Source organism: Lotus japonicus, chromosome 1 (genome assembly GCF_012489685.1).
Source record: "Lotus japonicus ecotype B-129 chromosome 1, LjGifu_v1.2".
Classification (NCBI taxonomy): Eukaryota; Viridiplantae; Streptophyta; class Magnoliopsida; order Fabales; family Fabaceae; genus Lotus; species Lotus japonicus.
Genome location: NC_080041.1, coordinates 103,399,781 through 103,419,026, shown reverse-complemented (window position 1 = coordinate 103,419,026; position 19,246 = coordinate 103,399,781). Strand labels below are relative to the sequence as shown.

Here is a 19,246-nt window from a genome sequence, read left to right as displayed (position 1 = left end):
TCTTCATTGAATATAAAGCTATCTTTGTAAGGTTGGACAAAGTCAAGAAAGTAAGGTCGCCTTTTAGATCTTCATTGTATCTTCAATGCATCACTTTCTTGTAGCGGTTTGATATGTTCCATAGTATCAAATCTAACGGTTCGTTTGAATGTTGTATAGTATAAGATCTTATAGCATATAGTATTAGGTCTGATATTGTATGAGACCTAATAAAAATTTAATATTACATGATGTTTGATTATACACTGTATAACTTATCATTTCGTTTAAATTAATATAAATTTATATTTCATGCAATATTGAATAATGATAGATATTATAGAAATGATGACGGTATTAGCGGACGGTAAGAATGACGGTGGCGGCCGAGGTGACTGCAACAATTGAGGTAGTAGAGATGGAGGGTGGTTGTTGTAGAGGTGGCAGTGGTGACGACAGTGGAGGGGTGGTTGTGACCGTAGTGGCATGGTGGATCGTGGCGGTAGGTAGTGGTGGTGATGACGATGACAGTAGAGAGGTTGGTTGTGGTGGATGGTGTTGGTGGAGAGTATTGTGATCATGGCAGGGTGTGGTTCGGGTGGTGGTGGTGGTGTTGGAAGGTGATGGTGGCGGTGACATTGCTGGTGCTGGCGGTTGAGGGAGGTGGTTGTGGTGGTAGTGGTAGTGGTAGTGGTAATGGTGGGTCACTGAGATATATGTAGTGGTGGTAGCGACGACAATGGCGATGGAGGGTGGTGAAAGCGGCGACAGTGGTGGTGGAAGAGACTAGAGATAAAGGCACTGCAATCTTCTTTAAGAGGATTGATAAGTTAAAGTAGAGAAGAGAGTTTTTAGGGTTTCCAAGAGAGAACTTGGAGAGAGTTTTTTCTACACTCACAAACTCGAATTTAAATTACAAAGAAAATTGAAAATTGGAGCTTATACAGCCCATTTAGAGTGAAAGTCACGCAATCCTTCTAGTATATAAGTCAAGCCTAAATGAGTGTTAATCCTCTCATTTTCATGCATGTATCATCACCTTCCTTCCCATTTTCCTCCCCCTACCTCTATGCCAACTCATGTAGAAGTGTAGAACACAAAAAACAAAACTCTCAAAACACATTTTTTACCATAGAACAAAAAAGTGATTGTTGTAAAAAAAATGTGGAAAATAATTGATGTTGTTCCATCATCCCATAATGGACACCATGTCAAGGGAAAATCAACAGCCAAGTCTGGGAATGTTGGGTTTCCTAAACATTAAGCAAATTTCCATGCAGTGATTGTGCCAAATGACTAAACAATGTGTACATATTTAGAGATAGATAGATCACTTGCATGTGGAAATTTCTAACACCCTGAACATAGTTGCAGCTGTTCCTAGAAGTAGAAGGTGTTCAAAACCTTGTTTGGTCTTGACTTTATCATGTTTTTGGGTTCCAAAATTGGAATATATTTTTGGACCACATAGGCAGGCCCAAAAAAACTACATATTTTTCTCAGAAGAAATCCAAACAACAAGAAATCTATATGGGCGGCATGCTCCAGGCTTCAAGCAGCAGCATCTGTACGGCACAGAAGCTGCCACGTGTAATTCCCATAGGTAAAAGTAAAACCCTATTATTTGTTTCAAGGGTTTATGCAGCTTCACAGTCTCAACTCACACACACACACACAGTGAAGAACCCTCGCTCTGTTATTCAAGGTTCGTAAGATCTCAAAATCAAAACTTCCTCCCAACCCATCATTTCTTTTTCCATGATGACTTCATTGTTGTTCCCTGTATTGCTTTTCTGTTTTTTGTTTTTATCATTTACTCGTTGATTGAGTTTCTACCATTTGGCTATTTTGACCGTGGTGATGTTTGATACGGTGCAAGATTTTTTTTTACTGTCTGCACTCTGCAAGCCTTTGGTTTTGTTCAAAATGCATGTGGGGGTATTCGAATCAAAATGAACGAAATGAATTTAAAAAATTTCTTTGGAGTAATGTTTTATGGATTCTTGGCTTATGGGCATTTTCAATTACAAATTTCTAGCATATTTACTGCAAATATGAGTTTGTGGTTATCATTACAATTTAACAAGAAGCTTCATATAAGTATATGATTTTGATTGGGAATGATGGGCTGTCTTGCTTGTTATAATGCTTCTAAGAGCATATTTTTTTAATCCCACAAACTTGGTCTAGGTGGTTGAACACTTAAACCAAAACCCGTTAGTGGTTACTTATAATTCTTTATGTTGTGGATAATGTGTAATTAAATGTCAATCTCATCAGATCAGATCAGATTGCACTGATGATGCTTTTTAATTGAATAGCTGGTGGAACTTTTGTACTTACAGAGCAAAAGTTGCAATGAACAATGGATCATATAAGTGATTTAACTATTTGCTGACCGAAACATTTTTAGGTTTGAGCCATGGCGTTTATCGGTAAAATAGGAAAGCTACTCAAGAATTCTGCTGTCAAGCACATCAGTCAGGATGTTTCTGTGTCTACTCCTTCGATGTTTCAAGCAATCAGATCCATGTCATCTGCCAAGGTTTTTGTTGGAGGTACGTTAAGTTTATCATGCTGAAGTTTTTTTCAAATTGGAAAACACTGACACTTTTCGAATTTCAATTGCTTTGCAGGTATTTCATACAGCACTGATGATACAAGTCTGCGAGAAGCTTTTTCTCGTTATGGAGAAGTTATTGAAGGTATTTTTCGTTCTAACTCACAGTCTTCTTGTTTTTCATTATTTCAGATATATAGGTAATGTCAAACCATAATAATTTTCAACCTCTAGATTTGTTTCTGAATTTTACCGTGAGCCAAAGCAAACCATTAAAATCTTCATCTTTGATGTAATTTTGCAGAGTGGCCATATTCTTTTGTTTTGATTAATGAAAACATTTTTATTAAAAATAACAGCTTCTTATTTATATTTGTATACTTATGCCATTCTTTCTTTTGTGGGTGACCTTTACTTTGTTAATTGATCATCTCTTTTGTTAGAATTAATTTACAATTGTTGTTAATCATAATATAGTTGATAAATTGTCCCTAGCTGTAACATGTGACAAACTGGCAAACAACAATCAAATGTCAAGCATATACACTTCATAATATGGTGGTTACGTTCTACACTGAAACTGGTTATTTTTAATATTCTTCCAGCAAAGATTATCGTCGACCATGATTCGCAAAGGTCCAGAGGTTTTGGCTTTGTAACATATGCAACCAGTGAGGATGCATCTTCTGCCATTCAGGCCCTCGATGGCCAGGTATTATCAGTTTTTAAAATTCACATGATGAGCATAATTTCAAATCCTTTTTAATGGAGTTAATTAGAGAGTTTTCATTACTTCATATTATGTATGAAATAGTGAAACACCTTATGTACATAGCTGGAGTAAGCAATTGCTGTTATTTTGGCTTGAGGTTAGTAGAACCATTGAGTGCATATTCATGTGGCTGCTGTATTCTTGTCACCTGCATATAGTATTCTTGTAAGAAATGCTTTACGCTAAATAAAAGTTTGTTACATTTTTATTTATTTCAAGAGTCAGCTTAAAACTATGGATGTTAGGGAAAACCTTGCAAGTTCTTATGAAGTGGAATTAGATTTTAAAACCAAGATTGGGCCTTTCAAAGACAGAGTTTAGTAAAATGTTTTCCCAATCTAACTTCTATTTTGTCTATTTAAATAAAGAAGGAATGAGGATACAGTTCTTCATGTTACAGAGCATCAATTAATTGTTGCTGAAGTTTCAATACAGTTTTGTCTGTAACATGTTGGTATTTGTTCTTGCAACATCTCAAATTATGTTGTGTCTCAGGATCTTCATGGTCGGAGAATACGGGTAAATTACGCTACTGAAAGGTCACGTCCAGGGTTTGGTGGAGGCGGCGGCGGCTATGGTGGCGGTGGCAGCTATGGTGGAGGCGGCAGCTATGGTGAAGGCGGAAGCTATGGTGGAGGCGGAAGCTATGGTGGTGGCGGCAGCTATGGTGTTGGTAACAGCTATGGTGGTGGTGGTCGTGGTAACTACCAATTCAATGAAAATTCCGGTGGTGATCTTGGACCTGCTAGCGGTGAGCTCAGCAGCAACTCTGGTTTTGGATATGGTCAGTTTGGTGGCAACCAAAATGACACAACAGGTGCAGACATAGATGAATTCAATGTGAGTCAGAACAATGTTGAACCTAATGATGAGTATGCTCAAACCAGGTGAAGAGAGCATTTTGGTCATAAAGGATTTCCTTGCTAGAGCAAGTAACCTGTGGGTTTGATTATAACTGGATGTTTTTCTAGTATTTGATTGCATTTTGGTTGTTTGGCTTGAATTTGGTAGTTTGTCAGATCAACGACTGATGTAAAATAAGTTTTCTAGGAATTGAATAATTGCTACTTCATATAGAATGATTTTTTTTTCGACCATTTGACACCTAACAATAACATACATGTATGTTCAAAACTCTATTAGGTGTGTTTAGATGAACTTACTCAAGCGCTTATTTCATAGGTAGGTTATGATCCAAGTATTGTTATTTTGAGTAGCTTATAAAAATAAGCTCTAAACAATTAATAAGTGGGTAATAAATATCTTTATAAGCTTGTCGAAACATCTTAATAAAATAAGTTTAAATAAATCTCCCAAATGATTTTGTCTACGATGTATTTTTTTTTGAAGTGGCATGTTTTGAGAATGGAGCAACAATCTTTTTAGAGTTGCTGTAATTGATTCATTTCTGTAGGATTAGTCGACTTCTAGAACTTATGCTCTGGGCCTCAGCTGGTTTGGGAATATAACATTTGAGCAATAAAGGATCAAATTTTGATGCATTCTATTTATTAGTAAATAAATTTCTTCAATAATATTAGAAATAATGGAATATTTGTAAATTAACATTGAAATCACTTATTAGTTATTACTGAAATACATTTTGGAAGTTTTAGATTTTAAAGGTTCAGACATTTTGTATTGTTTATATTTTTAATTGAGTAAGGTTGTTCTAATAAAATTTGATTTTAGTTCTTTAACTTCAAAAATAATCATTTTTGGCTCTTTTTAAAAGTTAGTTTTAGCCCTCAGCATGTGCTTTTAATTAATTTTTCATGTTGCTGTTGTATTCTTGTCAACATGTTTAATATCATTTTTAGCCATTCAAAAAAAAAACATGTTTAATATCATTACTATTTTTCTATAGTTTGTTTCATCATTATGTTAGTTGAGAACTAAAGTTAAGCTATTTCAGGAAATGCGGGATCAAGATTGATTCAATCATGGACTAAAACTAAATACTAATCAGTAATAAGCGATTTCTTTTAGGAACAAGGTAACCCAACAGAAGAATGGAAAAACAAAACAGGTTTTGAACTTGCATCTTCAATCTTAACAGTGAACCACAATTTCATTCATGGTTACTGGTGAGTTGCTAAGAGGGTGCCAGCTATAAAAGAGGGAAGAAGCAAGAGCCAACATGGTTACATCACATTAGTGGCCAACTAAACTGCTAAAAATAGACCAGCAGTGTTTATGTGTAAACAAATTGGGACAAAATTACAACAGACAATCCGGTCGGATGAGAATGTGCAATTACAGCCTTGAGAGTTCAAATGCTACTGAACAACCAACCAGTTTGCTCCAAAAATCATGCTCAGGGGAACGGCTAAATCAGCAAGCACTAATGAAGACTAAATCCCAATAGAAATATTACTTATTTACATCTTATGCTCGCCATTCATTGTACAGCTCATAGAGCCCAGAAAGGCTTTTGAACCCCATTTGCCTGGGTGGTGCGAGGAAGTGGCTCTTCACTGGAATCGTCAACATCGTCATCATCCTCTCCATATTCCATTAGTTTGATGAGAGTATCTGAAATAAATACAGAATTTACAGACAAAACAATATAAAAGATGGCCATAAAGACGGGCATCATAAAGTCCAGTTACAGGGCCACAAATAAAAAGTATACAATACATGCTCACAATAAGTTAATAGAGAAAACAGAGGATGCCACATTAAATTTAAAGCCACATTGAACCAGGTTTACACTAACCAGGAACTGCATCAGATTTTGTCTTGAGTAAATTTTTGCTCTTGTCCTGTACTTTAACTTCCGGTGCATCAGAAAATTTAGGCGGTGGCGGTGGTGGGGGCATCGTTCTTAGTGTTGGAGGTGGTGGAGGCATAGTTCTTGGCGGAGGTGGTGCCATTCCATTGGACTGCATCAACTTCCTAGGAGCAGGCATATTCGATGTATTCCTCAAAACCAGATCATCAGATTGTTCATTAGGTCTAAGAGGTTCCAATCCCTGCAATTGAGTTAGAGTGGGAGAAAACAAAAATCCAGACAACTTCTGAATCAGATAATTTACTAAAATATTCCAACACGCCAAAAATTACAAGTCAATAAAGACTGAAAATCAAGAAAAATAAATACATAAAGCAATATAAGGTAGGATAAACAGACAACTTGTTAGCTGTGTATCATTCTAACGTGTTCTAATGTCGACATGCATAACAGCCAGAAGTACAGAAAGTTAGTAGACTTCCAATTGTGCAAATAGATAATGAATACAATTAAAATAGAAGGATCATAGGTATTTGTTGTGGTGGCTCATGCTTCCTAGAGTTATTGGCGAACTGTACATCTGCAGGTAAAGTTTTCCCAATAAAAAGGTTTGAGCGCCAATGCCAAATGACGCATATTTGTCAAAAATCAGGGTAAGTTAATCTTCCAAAAAAACCTGAGTTTTTTTATGAGTGATTGGTATATTGGAAGCACAAAAGAAGGATTTTTAATGAATCACTGCAAGGGACGTAGAATTAAGTCTACCCAGACTTCAAGGAGGTGTGAGATTTTTGCATCTCGAGGCGGTAATTGGCTATAGAGGAAGGCAACAATTTTAAGGGAGATGGTTTTATCTTATCACCTTTAGGACAAGGTTGACAGCACCATAGTTTTAAAAATATTAGAAGTTAGTTTCCTTCGAATGTATAACCAGAATATAAAAAGTTTTATCATTTCCATGCATTTCACTCACATGCCATTAACTTTATTCCTTGACTTATTATTTTTATGGTGACATCTCATTCTCTAATCTAGTGTTTTTGGTGCTGGCAGCCTATACATGCAGGACTGGAGGCATGGCCCAAGCATGCTGCAACATCTTTTGCAGCATGTTTACCAATGAAAGCAAAAAAACCAGAATAACAGTTGGATTGCGAAAGGGCATATGCTGTGAAGCCACAAGCACCCTCATAAGTCCTTCAGAACTGAAAACCCTGTCAAACATTCAAACCAACAGCCCAACAGACAGGTCCAGTGTCAGCCTATTAGCTTCATAGAAGGTCAGAGAAAATACCTGGAATATTAAGCATAAACAATCAGCACAAGATAGTTTAAATCAGTACAGAGCTAGTGATGAAGAGCATTCGAAAGAAGAGTACTTCTATTCTCTTTGATGAAGAAAGAAAATTGTAAAGAGAACAGAAAAGAATTAGGAGTTCACTTTAGGAGGGTAAGATATACACACAGATATATGCAGTAAAAAAGAAAACAGAAGATAAGAAGGCCCTCTGCTCCAAATATATATATATATATGAGTATGCAAAATGCAAGCATCAATGTTAGTACAGCAACCACTGCCCTAACTATGATCAACAGAGGGGCGGAAAAAAATGGTGCAAAATTGCTTCTATCCAAGAAAAAAAAAACTCTCGTCAACTCAGTCAATTTGGAGACATTATAGCTTACTACAAATCTTTCAACACACTTGACCTTTCTTTCTCAAGCCTTTGAAATTCAATATTATTTCAGTTACTGGATTGAAATCTTAAAACTTTGCTTCCTTTCCATTTTTGAAAACCAAAAATCATAAAGTATGTCAAAAAATCAATGAATAATCTCAGAGTTCCCAGTAGCAATGTGGGTATAGAACCTTTATCAAAAGAACAACCACCATTCCTATAACACATTATCTGAATCACTTGAGGAAAAGCCAGTCTGCAACTATGCATAAAAATATTAGGTGCTGATGTCAGCTCAACTAAGAGGTCTCGGAAGAAAGCTGAAAGCAGAATTTCTGGGGTGGTGTATCTTGATCACAGTAGTATGTTCTTGTTGAAGTAAAGTCAAGATTCTTAGAAAACAGTCTGCTCTTTAGAATGATAAAAAACAAAATCCGTAGCAGTGATCCTCATTTACAGCCTAGATGGAAGGTAACTACTACTTTAATGCTTAATAAAATATTCAAAATTCCAAATCGAATTGATAGAATCAGAATCCATAGACCAAGCCCTACTATTCATTTGCAAACTTACTAGAAACTACAAGTAACAAAGGAGGATTGAATATTATTTCATTTGATAAATGCAATGATGTATTTAAAGATCAATGGTGATGCGATGACCTGATTGAGTTTTGTTGTGCTCTTTGAACCAACTGGTAATTCTTGAAACTTCCGCCTCTGAGGTTGCCGTCTCTCCTTTTCAGGATTAGAGCTTGTGGTTGACTTGGATTCTCCATTTGATGTCGATGTTGTGGGAGCGACGGTTGAAGCAACAGGAGGCGAGTGTCGCAGGGCAAGGGCAACTTGCTGCATTGGGGTAGCTTGAGGATATATTCCACCATATCCAATATAGCTAGTGCCACCTGATACCGAAGGGAGAGTATAACCAATCATGTTTGCTTGAGGCCCGGAGCTTAAATATCCTGTAGATTGTGACATAGTCGCTGACATAAGGGTAGTGGCGACACCAGGTACTCCAATCAAGGAAGCTGGTGGAACTGGTGTTGGGGCCACATTTGATGACAACGAATTTGTGGTTAGGCCTGCAATTCCCTCTAGCTCAACTCCAGAACTCTGAACTCCAGCCAACAACTGCTGCGGGGGTGGAACAGCTCTATAAACTTGTTGCGGGGGTGAAATGGCAGTAGAAATCTGCTTTGACAATGAAGGGCCATTATAAACCTGCTGGGGTGGTGGAAAAGCAGTATATACCTGCTGTGGAGGGGGAACAGCAGTATATGCCTGCTGTGGAGGTGGAACAGCACTATAAACCTTACATGATGGAACCCTATGACAGTTAAATCACAAGTTATTTCCTAAAGCTTATACAAATCCAACTTGAAGTAATTTATCATGGTACCAGCATTAAAAATAGCCAAATAACACAGTTCAAAAAATTGCAATGGCAGAATAAGTTCCCAATCAGATTTACCAGACCCTTACATCTAACACACGCACTATCCTCTCAAAATCAAACTCAATCTCTGTTCCAAAGAAAATTAAAACTGAATTCAACACAAACCGAAGTTCCAAATTTAATATCATAATCAACCAATGAAGTCCAAATTGCGAATGTAAAGTACACAGAAAAAACTAACAACCGTAACTAATTTTAATTACTTAAATCCCCTTTATCCTAAGTCCTAACATATTCCATGAATTATCAAATAAAAGAAATATAGATTTTCAGGAAAAAAAAAAAAAGTATTTGTTTCAAAGTGGAAAGAGCAAAAATTTCTAAGGAAGACATAAAGCATTTCCTAAATCGTCCACTTTGGGAGAGAAATTAAATCTGGCCCACAGATCCTATACCCTTTCACAGTGTAAAAAAATACCTCGAAGCACCACACTCCACACTGATTGTATCCAAAAGATTTTCAGCCAAACACCTAGCATCTTCAAGACTTTTCAAATTGTTACTTGACAAAAACAGATGCATAGGCTGTTGTCCATCTGCAACCAGAAAATAACTCAACTTCAAAACCACATATATATATAGAATATGCAATGCTGAATAACATTCCGTTCAAAAGTCCAGATAACATGAATGAAGAACCTACCTTCTCCACTCATGCATTCATCATTTCCTGAACCACGCCCTCTCAGTGTAACTGTTACTCCTGTTTCATTCATAATGTGATTTATATACTGGTCCTGCACGTTCAAATCCAAACCACCACCAACACCAAAACAATTTCTCCCAATTGTATGGAGATGTCAGAGAAAGCTTGAAACATCAGATTATCTTGACTTTATTATACACAAAGTAAACTTCAGAAAGTATTCAAATAGAGAACTCTATCCAGTAAAACGAAATAAATATAATAATGTGGCATGACTGGCGTCCAATAAGTGATAAAAGCCTAAGCAGGCTAACTAATTCTATTAGATGAGGCAATTAATTAGCATAACTCCGGATTTTTAATAGGTAAATTAAGTTTTTGTTTTCTTGATATGTGATTCACTGAATGATCAGCCTCTATCTTTAACTCTGGAAATTAGTATCTGATTTGTAGTTATTTGCCAAGCTCCTTTATTCTTGTCAGCATGTGTATATACAAACTTATGCCCACCAGCCCCCAAAGTCTCTGAGAATTAATTTCATTATGTAAGAAGCTCTGTTCAATACAAAAGGTGATGCACTTAGCATCACTTAGCATCTGTTAATTAGGAATATGATGCACTTGTTAGCATCTGTTAAATAAGAATTAGAACAGCTGTCATAACAGCTGGCAGCAAAGTAGTATAAATAAGGCCATTAGGCAGTTAGAGATGTTATGTTAGTTGTAACAAGAATTTTATCTCTCTAATCTCAATTCTCAGTTCCCTTCTCTCTCTTTCTCTCTCTTTCTCCTCTCTTTCACTTCTTCTCCTATCATTGGTATTCAGAGCACTCGATTCACGGTGACCAATGGCGGAAGCGACGAGGTTGCAGAGCTCAATCCGTGAGGCGGAGGAGCGGATTACGGCGACGATCGAGCCGTGCATCAGTAGGCATTTGCGTGAGCTGGAGCAGAGGTTCAAGCTCCAACTGAACGGGTTCCAGGAGGCGATGCGAGGCCTCGGGTTGCAGATGACGGAGATGTCGTCGCGGCGGAGAGGCGCGAACGACGGCGAGCACCGCATGCCGACGCGATTGACGCGATTGGATTTTCCGAAATTCAACCGCGACGAAGCTGAATCGTGGCTTGTGAAGTGCGAACGATTCTTCACGCTTGACAACACGCCGGAAGCAGAGAAGGTAGCGATTGCTAGCATCGCAATGGACGAGAGTTCTTTCCGGTGGTTCCAGACCTTGGAACAGAGCACGACTGGTCCAGTTTCTTGGATGCAGTTCAGCGATGCAGTGAAGGTGCGTTTTGGTACTGAATTCGATTCACCATTAGAGGAACTTAAGCGCCTGGTTCAAACTGGAACTCTAGAAGATTATCAAGAGGCTTTTGATACCTTGGCTGCGCGCACAGATTTGTCAGAACCTCAGAAATTGCAAGTATACTTGGGTGGATTGTGTGCTGAGTTGAGCAATGGTGTGAAGATGTTTGCACCAAGGACGTTGCTTGAAGCTACACGAATCGCGAAATTGCAGGAGAGGAGCATCGAATTGCTCCAGAAACGCACTGTTTCGGGTGTCAGAAGCACCGGCGCATGGTCTGACAAGCGCGGAAACTCTTCATTTGTTGAGAAGAAGTTACCAGAGAAGAAACCAGGGGGTGATTCCAATCAGAAAGGAATTTTAGGAAAACCTAATTACACATTTCAGAGGAAATTATCTCCTAAAGAGATGGAAGAACATAGAGCACAAAATTTGTGCTTCTTCTGCCATGAGAAATTTTCTCCAGGGCATGATTGTCCGCAAAGGAAGAAGCTCCAAGTTTTCTTAATGGAGGTTGAGGAAGGTGAACCAGAAGCTGTTGACTCTGCAAGTTCTGTTGATTCTGAACCAGTTGTTCCTACATTATCCTTGAATGCCATACATGGGGACTCTGAATATCCTTTGATGAGGTTGACTGCATGGATAGGAAAGAAGAGGATTCATGTCCTCATTGATTCTGGAAGCTCACACAACTTCATTGATCAAAAACTGTGCAAGGAAGGCCTGAGCTACCTTAGACCCGTGCATCCTCTACTGAAGCCTTTACAAGTTACTGTAGCAGGTGGTGGAGTCATGCAAGGTACAGGCCTATGTGATGGAATACAGTTGAAGATGCAAGGGTATGATTTCTTCACTAGTGCTATTGCTCTTCCTTTAGGTAGTTTTGATTTGATTTTAGGCTTACAATGGTTAACTCAGTGGGGAACTATATCATGGGATTTCAAAGCCCTTGTTATGGAATTTGATATGGGACACCTTAAGGTGAGATTGCAAGCTGATAAGAGTGGGAAGGATAGAGTAGTTTCAGCTGCTAAACTTAATCAAATTGTAGCTGAGGAAAGCTTTTGTTTTATGCTACAATTGTTTCCATGTTCCCAAGAGAAAGTGTGTTGTGCTCTTGGCTTAGAGGAACCTGAGGATCCTGCAACTAAAGAACATAAAACCACTGTCCTAGAGGAATTTAAGGATGTTTTTGAGGAGCCTACACAGCTACCCCCATTCAGAGGCATCCATGACCACCAGATTGTTCTGAAGGAAGGGTCCAACCCAGTTAGTTTGAGACCTTATAGGTACCCTCCTGCACAGAAAGATGTCATTGACAACATGGTGAAAGAGCTGTTGGATTCAGGGGTTATCCAACCTAGTTCTTCTCCATTTGCTTCTCCTGTGGTCTTGGTTAAGAAGAAGGATGGCAGCTGGCGGATGTGTGTAGACTATAGGAAGCTTAATGACATGACAGTTAAAGCAAAATTTCCTATTCCTCTTGTTGAAGATTTGCTGGATGAGCTAGGGGGTGCTCAAATTTTCTCTAAATTGGACCTTAGGTCTGGTTATCATCAAATAAGGATGAAACCAGAAGATATAGCTAAGACTGCATTTCAGACTCATGGTGGACAATATGAATATGTGGTCATGCCTTTTGGGTTGTCCAATGCCCCAGCCACATTTCAAGGTACCATGAATGTCATCTTTGCTAGTCTATTAAGGAAGTGTGTGCTCATCTTCTTTGATGACATCCTTGTCTATAGTAAGTCCATAGTTGAGCATGTGGCACACCTTAGACATGTTTTCACTGTTTTAAAGACTCATTCCTTCTATGTCAAGAGAAGTAAATGTGCCTTCTTTACTACTCGAATTGAGTACTTGGGCCACTTCATTACTCCTGAAGGGGTTACTACAGATCCAGCCAAGATCATGGCAGTTCAAGAGTGGCCAGAACCTCAGACACTTAAGCAACTCAGAGGTTTCTTGGGCCTCACAGGTTACTACAGAAGATTCATTCAAAATTACAGCATGCTAGCATCACCTCTCACTGACTTACTCAAGAAAGATGCCTTCATTTGGTCTGATAAGGCTTCCCATGCTTTCAATCAGCTCAAACAAGCCTTAAGTACTGCTCCTGTATTGGCTATTCCAGATATGGCTAAGCCATTTGTAGTGGAGACTGATGCTTCCAGTACAGGAATTGGGGCAGTTCTGATGCAAGACAAGCACCCTATTGCATTTATTAGCAAGGTTCTTTCTCCCAGGAATAGGTTGCTATCAGTTTATGACAGGGAATTACTAGCACTTGTGCATGCAGTGTCTAAATGGCACCAATATCTGTCTCTTCAACCTTTCCTCATCTTAACGGATCAACATAGTTTGAAATTTTTACTGGAACAAAGGTTGTCTACACCTGCACAGTATAAATGGGTTACTAAATTGATGGGTCTATCTTATGAAATTAGGTATAAGCAGGGAAAGGACAATGTTGCTGCGGACTCCTTATCCCGGGCCAATCATGGAGAGTTGCTACACTTGGCAGTCTCTTCCATTTCTTCAGAATTGTGGGATCTAATACAACAAGCCTATGTTGCAGATTCTTCCCTCAAGGATCTTATGCAAGAGGTGAATGCTTCTCCTGACCAGCATCCTCATTACAGGGTGGTGGATGGTTTCCTTTTCCGGAAACACAGATTGGTAGTTCCCAATAATGACCAAGTCAGATTGGTTATTTTGCAATGGTTGCACTCCTCTCATCAAGGGGGCATTCGGGTATAAGGGCTTCTACTCATAGGATCAAGTCCTTATTTTATTGGAAAGGACTTAGCAAGAGTGTAGCTGAGTTTATTCAAAGGTGTGAGACTTGCTTGAGATGCAAGTATGAACCTCATGCTGTTCCAGGTTTGCTGCAGCCCTTGGCTATACCTGATGGAGTGTGGCAAAGTATTGCCATGGACTTCATTGAAGGGCTACCCAAGTCCCATGGCAAGGACACCATATGGGTGGTTATTGACAGGCTTAGTAAGTATGCTCATTTCATAGCCTTGTCACATCCTTTCTCAGCTTCCACTTTGGCTGAGGTGTTCATCAACAATGTTTACAAACTTCATGGAGCCCCAGCAAATATAGTGAGTGACAGGGATCCCCTCTTTACTAGCAAATTCTGGGCAGCATTTCTGCAACAATTGGGCATTTCTCAGAGCTTGTCTACTGCCTATCATCCTCAATCAGATGGGCAGAGTGAGGTCCTCAATCGTTGCTTGGAACATTACTTGAGGGCCATGACTTGGCAGAGACCAAAGGAGTGGGCTGCTTGGCTGCCTATGGCAGAATGGTGGTATAACACCACTTTTCACTCTGCAATCCAAGCTACCCCTTATGAAGTTGTTTATGGTCAGCCGCCCCCCTTGCATTTACCTTACTGCCCTCAAAGCACTGTGGTGGATGCTGTGGACAGAAGCTTTGTTGCTAGAGAGGAGATGATCAACAAGTTGCAAGGTAACTTGGCTCGAGCTCAAGCTCGCATGAAGACCTTGGCTGATAAACACAGGTCTGATAGAGAATTTCAAGTTGGAGATTGGGTTTTCTTGAAGCTCCAGCCTTATAGGCAATCCTCTCTCACTTCTAGGGCTTCACAAAAGCTGTCCCCTCGTTTCTTTGGCCCATATCAGATACTACATCGTGTAGGCAAGGTTGCTTACACCCTCAATTTACCTGCTACCTCACGCATTCATCCCACTTTTCATGTTTCCCTGCTGAAACCTTGCCCAGATGCTACAGTTTCTCTTTATCCTCTTCCGGAAGATTGGGGCAGCATGGATAATCCTAAGGAACCATTCAAGATTTTGAAGAGGCGCTCTGTGCAGAAACACCATAGAGCTGTTACTGAAGTCTTAGTGCAGTGGAAAGGGGAAAGTGCAGAAGAGGCCACTTGGGAATTGCTATATAAGCTGAAGCAGCAGTTCCCCTTCTTTGATGTTACTGCTTCTCCTTGAGGTCAAGGAGAGTTTTAAGGGGAGGGATATGATGCACTTAGCATCACTTAGCATCTGTTAATTAGGAATATGATGCACTTGTTAGCATCTGTTAAATAAGAATTAGAACAGCTGTCATAACAGCTGGCAGCAAAGTAGTATAAATAAGGCCATTAGGCAGTTAGAGATGTTATGTTAGTTGTAACAAGAATTTTATCTCTCTAATCTCAATTCTCAGTTCCCTTCTCTCTCTTTCTCTCTCTTTCTCCTCTCTTTCACTTCTTCTCCTATCAAAAGGTTTCTTAAGTCATCAGAAGAACAGTTTGTCATCTATCTGAAGGTCACTTTTAACACTTTAACTAGTATTTTGATTCCAAATGTGACATAACTATAAAACCACTACAGCTCTCCTCCATTACCCCCACTCCACCCTTTCTTTTTTACTTGCCAAATCAACTATTGGAAAATCAGATCTCTTAAACCATACCGCTCCACACCATCAAATCAGAAGTTTGGAACAAAAACACAGGCAAGCCTAGTCAGTGAAGGGATAGAATAGTAAACGTACAGATTATGTAAAAGAAATTTTGATGAGTCCTTTCAAAAAATGGATGCATCAATAAACCACCAAATGAGACCCAGAAAGTAAACAGATCAATTGAAGAGAAATTTTGATGAGTCCTTTCAAAAAACAAATGCGGAAGACCTCTCCACATATGGCCGCCACACACAGACCATCACCAAGAGAAATTAGACATGTCAATCAGGAAGAGAAGGACTCACATTTGGCCCACGTATACGAGCAACAATGTTCAATGATGGGTCAGCATCAAAGCCCAAAAACACACATGCGCTCGGCATCTGATTCAGCAACATGTTTCATTTGTCAACAAATCACATTACAACAGTATACATAAGTTAGTAATGAATGAATGTCTACCGTCACTCCATTAGCCAAAGCTGAAGGTGATGCAGTAGAAATCGACGGTGAATTTTGCCCCTGTCTTAGCATTTCTTCAATCATTGCGGCAGCACGATCAACAACTAAAATCCGTTCCGCCGTCTCTTTTATCTACAATATAATTTTATGTCACCAAAAGCAAACCAAGTTATGTAATCAATTCCAGTGTAACACTACAATTAGTCCGTTACTGTGTCATGAGCAATGATACACACAAAAAAAGTCATGTGGTTCTTTCTTTCAACAATAAGAAACCTTTTTATTTTTATTAAGTATGTTACAAACAAATTCATTAATATCTTCGACATGACATTTCATTTATTTCTTTGACGAAACTTTATTCTTCTTTAGCCATCCCAAAGCTTTCCAATCTATGCATCTGACTGAGTATTTTACAAAGTAATAAGTGTTTACTGGCATATCATAACAAAGGATGACACAAAAATATTTAATTATTGAACCCAATCATTGTGCTATATGAAAAACAAGCAGCAGATCTTACATGAGCTCCTGCAGAGATATGAAGATACAACGGCTTCTCTCCATCAGGCGGTGCAGTAGGCGGTCGATACTTCCCTCTGAAAAATATCACCAAACACATTATTTGCAGAGGTATAGAAAACACTAAAGGATTTTAGAAATGCTTTAAATGACCCACAAACCTAGTTATAACTATAGTACCAGTGCACCTCTGGATCTGCAGAAAGAAGAAAATTGATCATTAAAGATAAAAATTAAGAGATGCTTGAAGTTAAAAGGATGCATAGTTGATTGTCTTTAAGTCACCTCCTCTTGTGTTTGGCGTTTCGTCAACTTGTAACGAATAGAAGACTCCGCATCATTTATGATGATTTCTCGAGCAATTACTAATTCATCTTGGATCTTTTGCTACACAAAAATTCATCCCACAATTAAGATATGGATTATTGGGAGTATCAAAATTAGTCAGTATTAGTTAGTGCTTACTGTTTTTTACTGTTTGGTTTGTCAGTTATGGTTTTATTAGTTAGCTGATTGATTAACTGGTTGAAACTAACTCTAATTTGCATCTCAATCCTCATTGTATCGCTCGTGTATATATGTCCAGCACCTCATGTAAGCTCCTTCAATGAATTAGATTCAGAAAGTTTCACTCTCAATTTTCTCTCACACCTTTCACATTTTAGTTTCCTCAGTTCCTAATTTGGATCTCAAAATATCTTTGAAAAATACAAAATAAATACTTACGCAATTATTCGACAGAAATTAAAAGGAAAAGAAAATTTGGATTTTGGAATGCCATAGAACACAAATATGACAACATTTACCATTACAAAAAATGAAACAAATTTTAATAGAATCACTGAGACAGGCTATTGATTAGTTTATTACAAGGCACAAAAGTTGAAGACATTGATTTTACCACATCCCAACACCCAGTCTGCAAACTTATCAGTAATGGGCCAAAAAGTACAAATGGATCAAGCTAAAATTTATTATTATAATGCAAAAATATAATTGATTTTCTAATAGGACCTTCCTCAAATAAAAAAGGTATAGTTACGAAGAATGAGAAACTGGATTATCAAAAACTTCTATGGTTACAATATCAAGATCCCTTTGTGGGGCAAGCTCCCAAGAGGACTAAAGACGAGAGAGGATCACTTATTGTGCCTCAGTAGAACTAAGCTCAATAGCTTATTTATCATATCTATAAGGCTGGCATGCAGATCATGCAAAGCAAAGCAAGGTCCAAAAGTCCATAGACAAAGGTGTACGCGGTACAGTGAAAATATGATATACGGCACTGGCACTAAAAGGATAGATCCTCATTTTCACATAATCACAGTTTTTTCCTATAATCTGCTATTTCTTATTGGCCTACTGTATGTTTCATATGTCATTCACCCACACAATTTACAAATCTTGGATGAAATTTTGGCAAACAACTACTAACCCCTCTTGCCTAAGACCAAAGTAATAATTGTTAAACAATTGTAAGGGATTAGACATCTCACTTGAGTCAATTTCTGGGCTGCAGTGACAGCAGTTTGCTGCTGCTGAAGCTGAACTGAAGCAGCCAATGGATTCGTCAAAAGTGCTCCCGTGACCACCGGAGCTACACCCGGAAATGCAACCCCGCCAAGAGGCGTAGAAGCATTGCTCAAAGGCTCTGCCGGCTGATCCCACTTTCTCTTCTTTCTACAAAACAATCAAAACACCCATTCATCTCAAATATTCATCTAATCCCAATCCAAAAGACTCAATTTGGATTCGTATTTCCACCCAGTGCCAGTGTAACCCTAGAATCTCAATCACTGGGCTATTATTCCGATGATTAACGAGATCAATTGATGAAATCAACAACAAAGTTAATGCAAAGAGGAACTGAATTCAATGGAGTGTGTTAAAGCTACCTCCTCTGCCTTGCTTGTGAAGCGTCGTTGGCAGCGGAGGCTTCATCGGAAGAAGAAACCCTAACGCTGCTATCCTCCGTCATTGATGAAGCGATTCTGGAATTGATTCGGCAATCGGAATTGAAAGGATTGGTTGATTTTGTTGAGAATCTTGACCTTTGTTTCTTGGTTTTGGAAACGATAATAACGTGAGCGTTGGATCGGTGAAACGGGGTTTTACTTTACCCCCCGAATCTATCTTAGGCTTCGTTTGGATTGATGGAGGGGGATGGAGCGGGATGGAATGGAAGGGATGGAGGAAGGGATCCCTTGTTTGGTTTATTAAAAAGTGGATGGAATAGGATGGAATCCAATGGAACCAATTCCACCACATACCACTCAATACCCTCAATTTTGCTCCCCCCAATTTGGGGGGGGAAGCGAGTGGAATAAAAAAGAGCTTAACAATTAAAAGCATAAAATTACATATCTATCCTCCTTAAATTTCTTTTGCTGTAAAAAATAAATTGACTTGCTTAAATCTTCGTTGTCCACTATTTTATAACACATGTCACTTTAAGAATTACTCTCCTCAAGTATATATGTTTGCACTATTTTGTCACTCTAACAAAATCGTTATCCACTATTTTGACTGACGAGTGTCGCAGCCAGATAGCATTTCGCACATTTAATTCACACATTAATACACTCATTTAATACGTTACTATATATGTTTGCATCCATTTCGCACATTTGACTTTACAAAAAATACGTTACTATTGTTTTGCAGCTTGACATTTTTTCAATCATAAT

The 19,246-nt window shown here is 38.6% G+C and overlaps 2 protein-coding genes across 3 annotated transcripts; one reads left to right on the top strand and one right to left on the bottom strand.

Moving 5' to 3' along the window:
• Positions 1-1,531: 1,531 nt before the first annotated feature.
• LOC130728608 (glycine-rich RNA-binding protein 2, mitochondrial-like) lies at positions 1,532-4,408 on the top strand. The gene is made up of 5 exons (XM_057580119.1): positions 1,532-1,684; positions 2,393-2,537; positions 2,616-2,684; positions 3,145-3,251; positions 3,807-4,408. Exons 2-5 carry the CDS (start codon positions 2,402-2,404, stop codon positions 4,200-4,202), a joined length of 708 nt encoding a protein of 235 aa, XP_057436102.1. The 5' UTR covers positions 1,532-1,684; positions 2,393-2,401; the 3' UTR covers positions 4,203-4,408.
• A 916-nt stretch (positions 4,409-5,324) lies between these two features.
• On the bottom strand, positions 5,325-18,879 carry LOC130728607 (protein RIK). Of its 2 annotated transcripts, XM_057580117.1 has the most exons (12): positions 18,455-18,866; positions 18,056-18,239; positions 16,845-16,946; positions 16,721-16,755; positions 16,561-16,636; positions 16,038-16,169; positions 15,881-15,958; positions 9,826-9,919; positions 9,601-9,718; positions 8,387-9,053; positions 6,031-6,286; positions 5,325-5,846 (listed from the first exon to the last, which is right to left on the bottom strand). In XM_057580117.1, the coding sequence occupies exons 1-12, from the start codon at positions 18,535-18,537 to the stop codon at positions 5,725-5,727; spliced, it is 1,947 nt and encodes a 648-aa protein (XP_057436100.1). In that variant the 5' UTR covers positions 18,538-18,866; the 3' UTR covers positions 5,325-5,724. The 2 variants fall into 2 exon arrangements, with proteins under 2 accessions (XP_057436100.1, XP_057436101.1); XM_057580118.1 differs by lacking the exon at positions 5,325-5,846 and having other exon boundaries at positions 6,146-7,339; positions 18,455-18,879.
• Between the last annotated feature and the right edge of the window lie 367 nt (positions 18,880-19,246).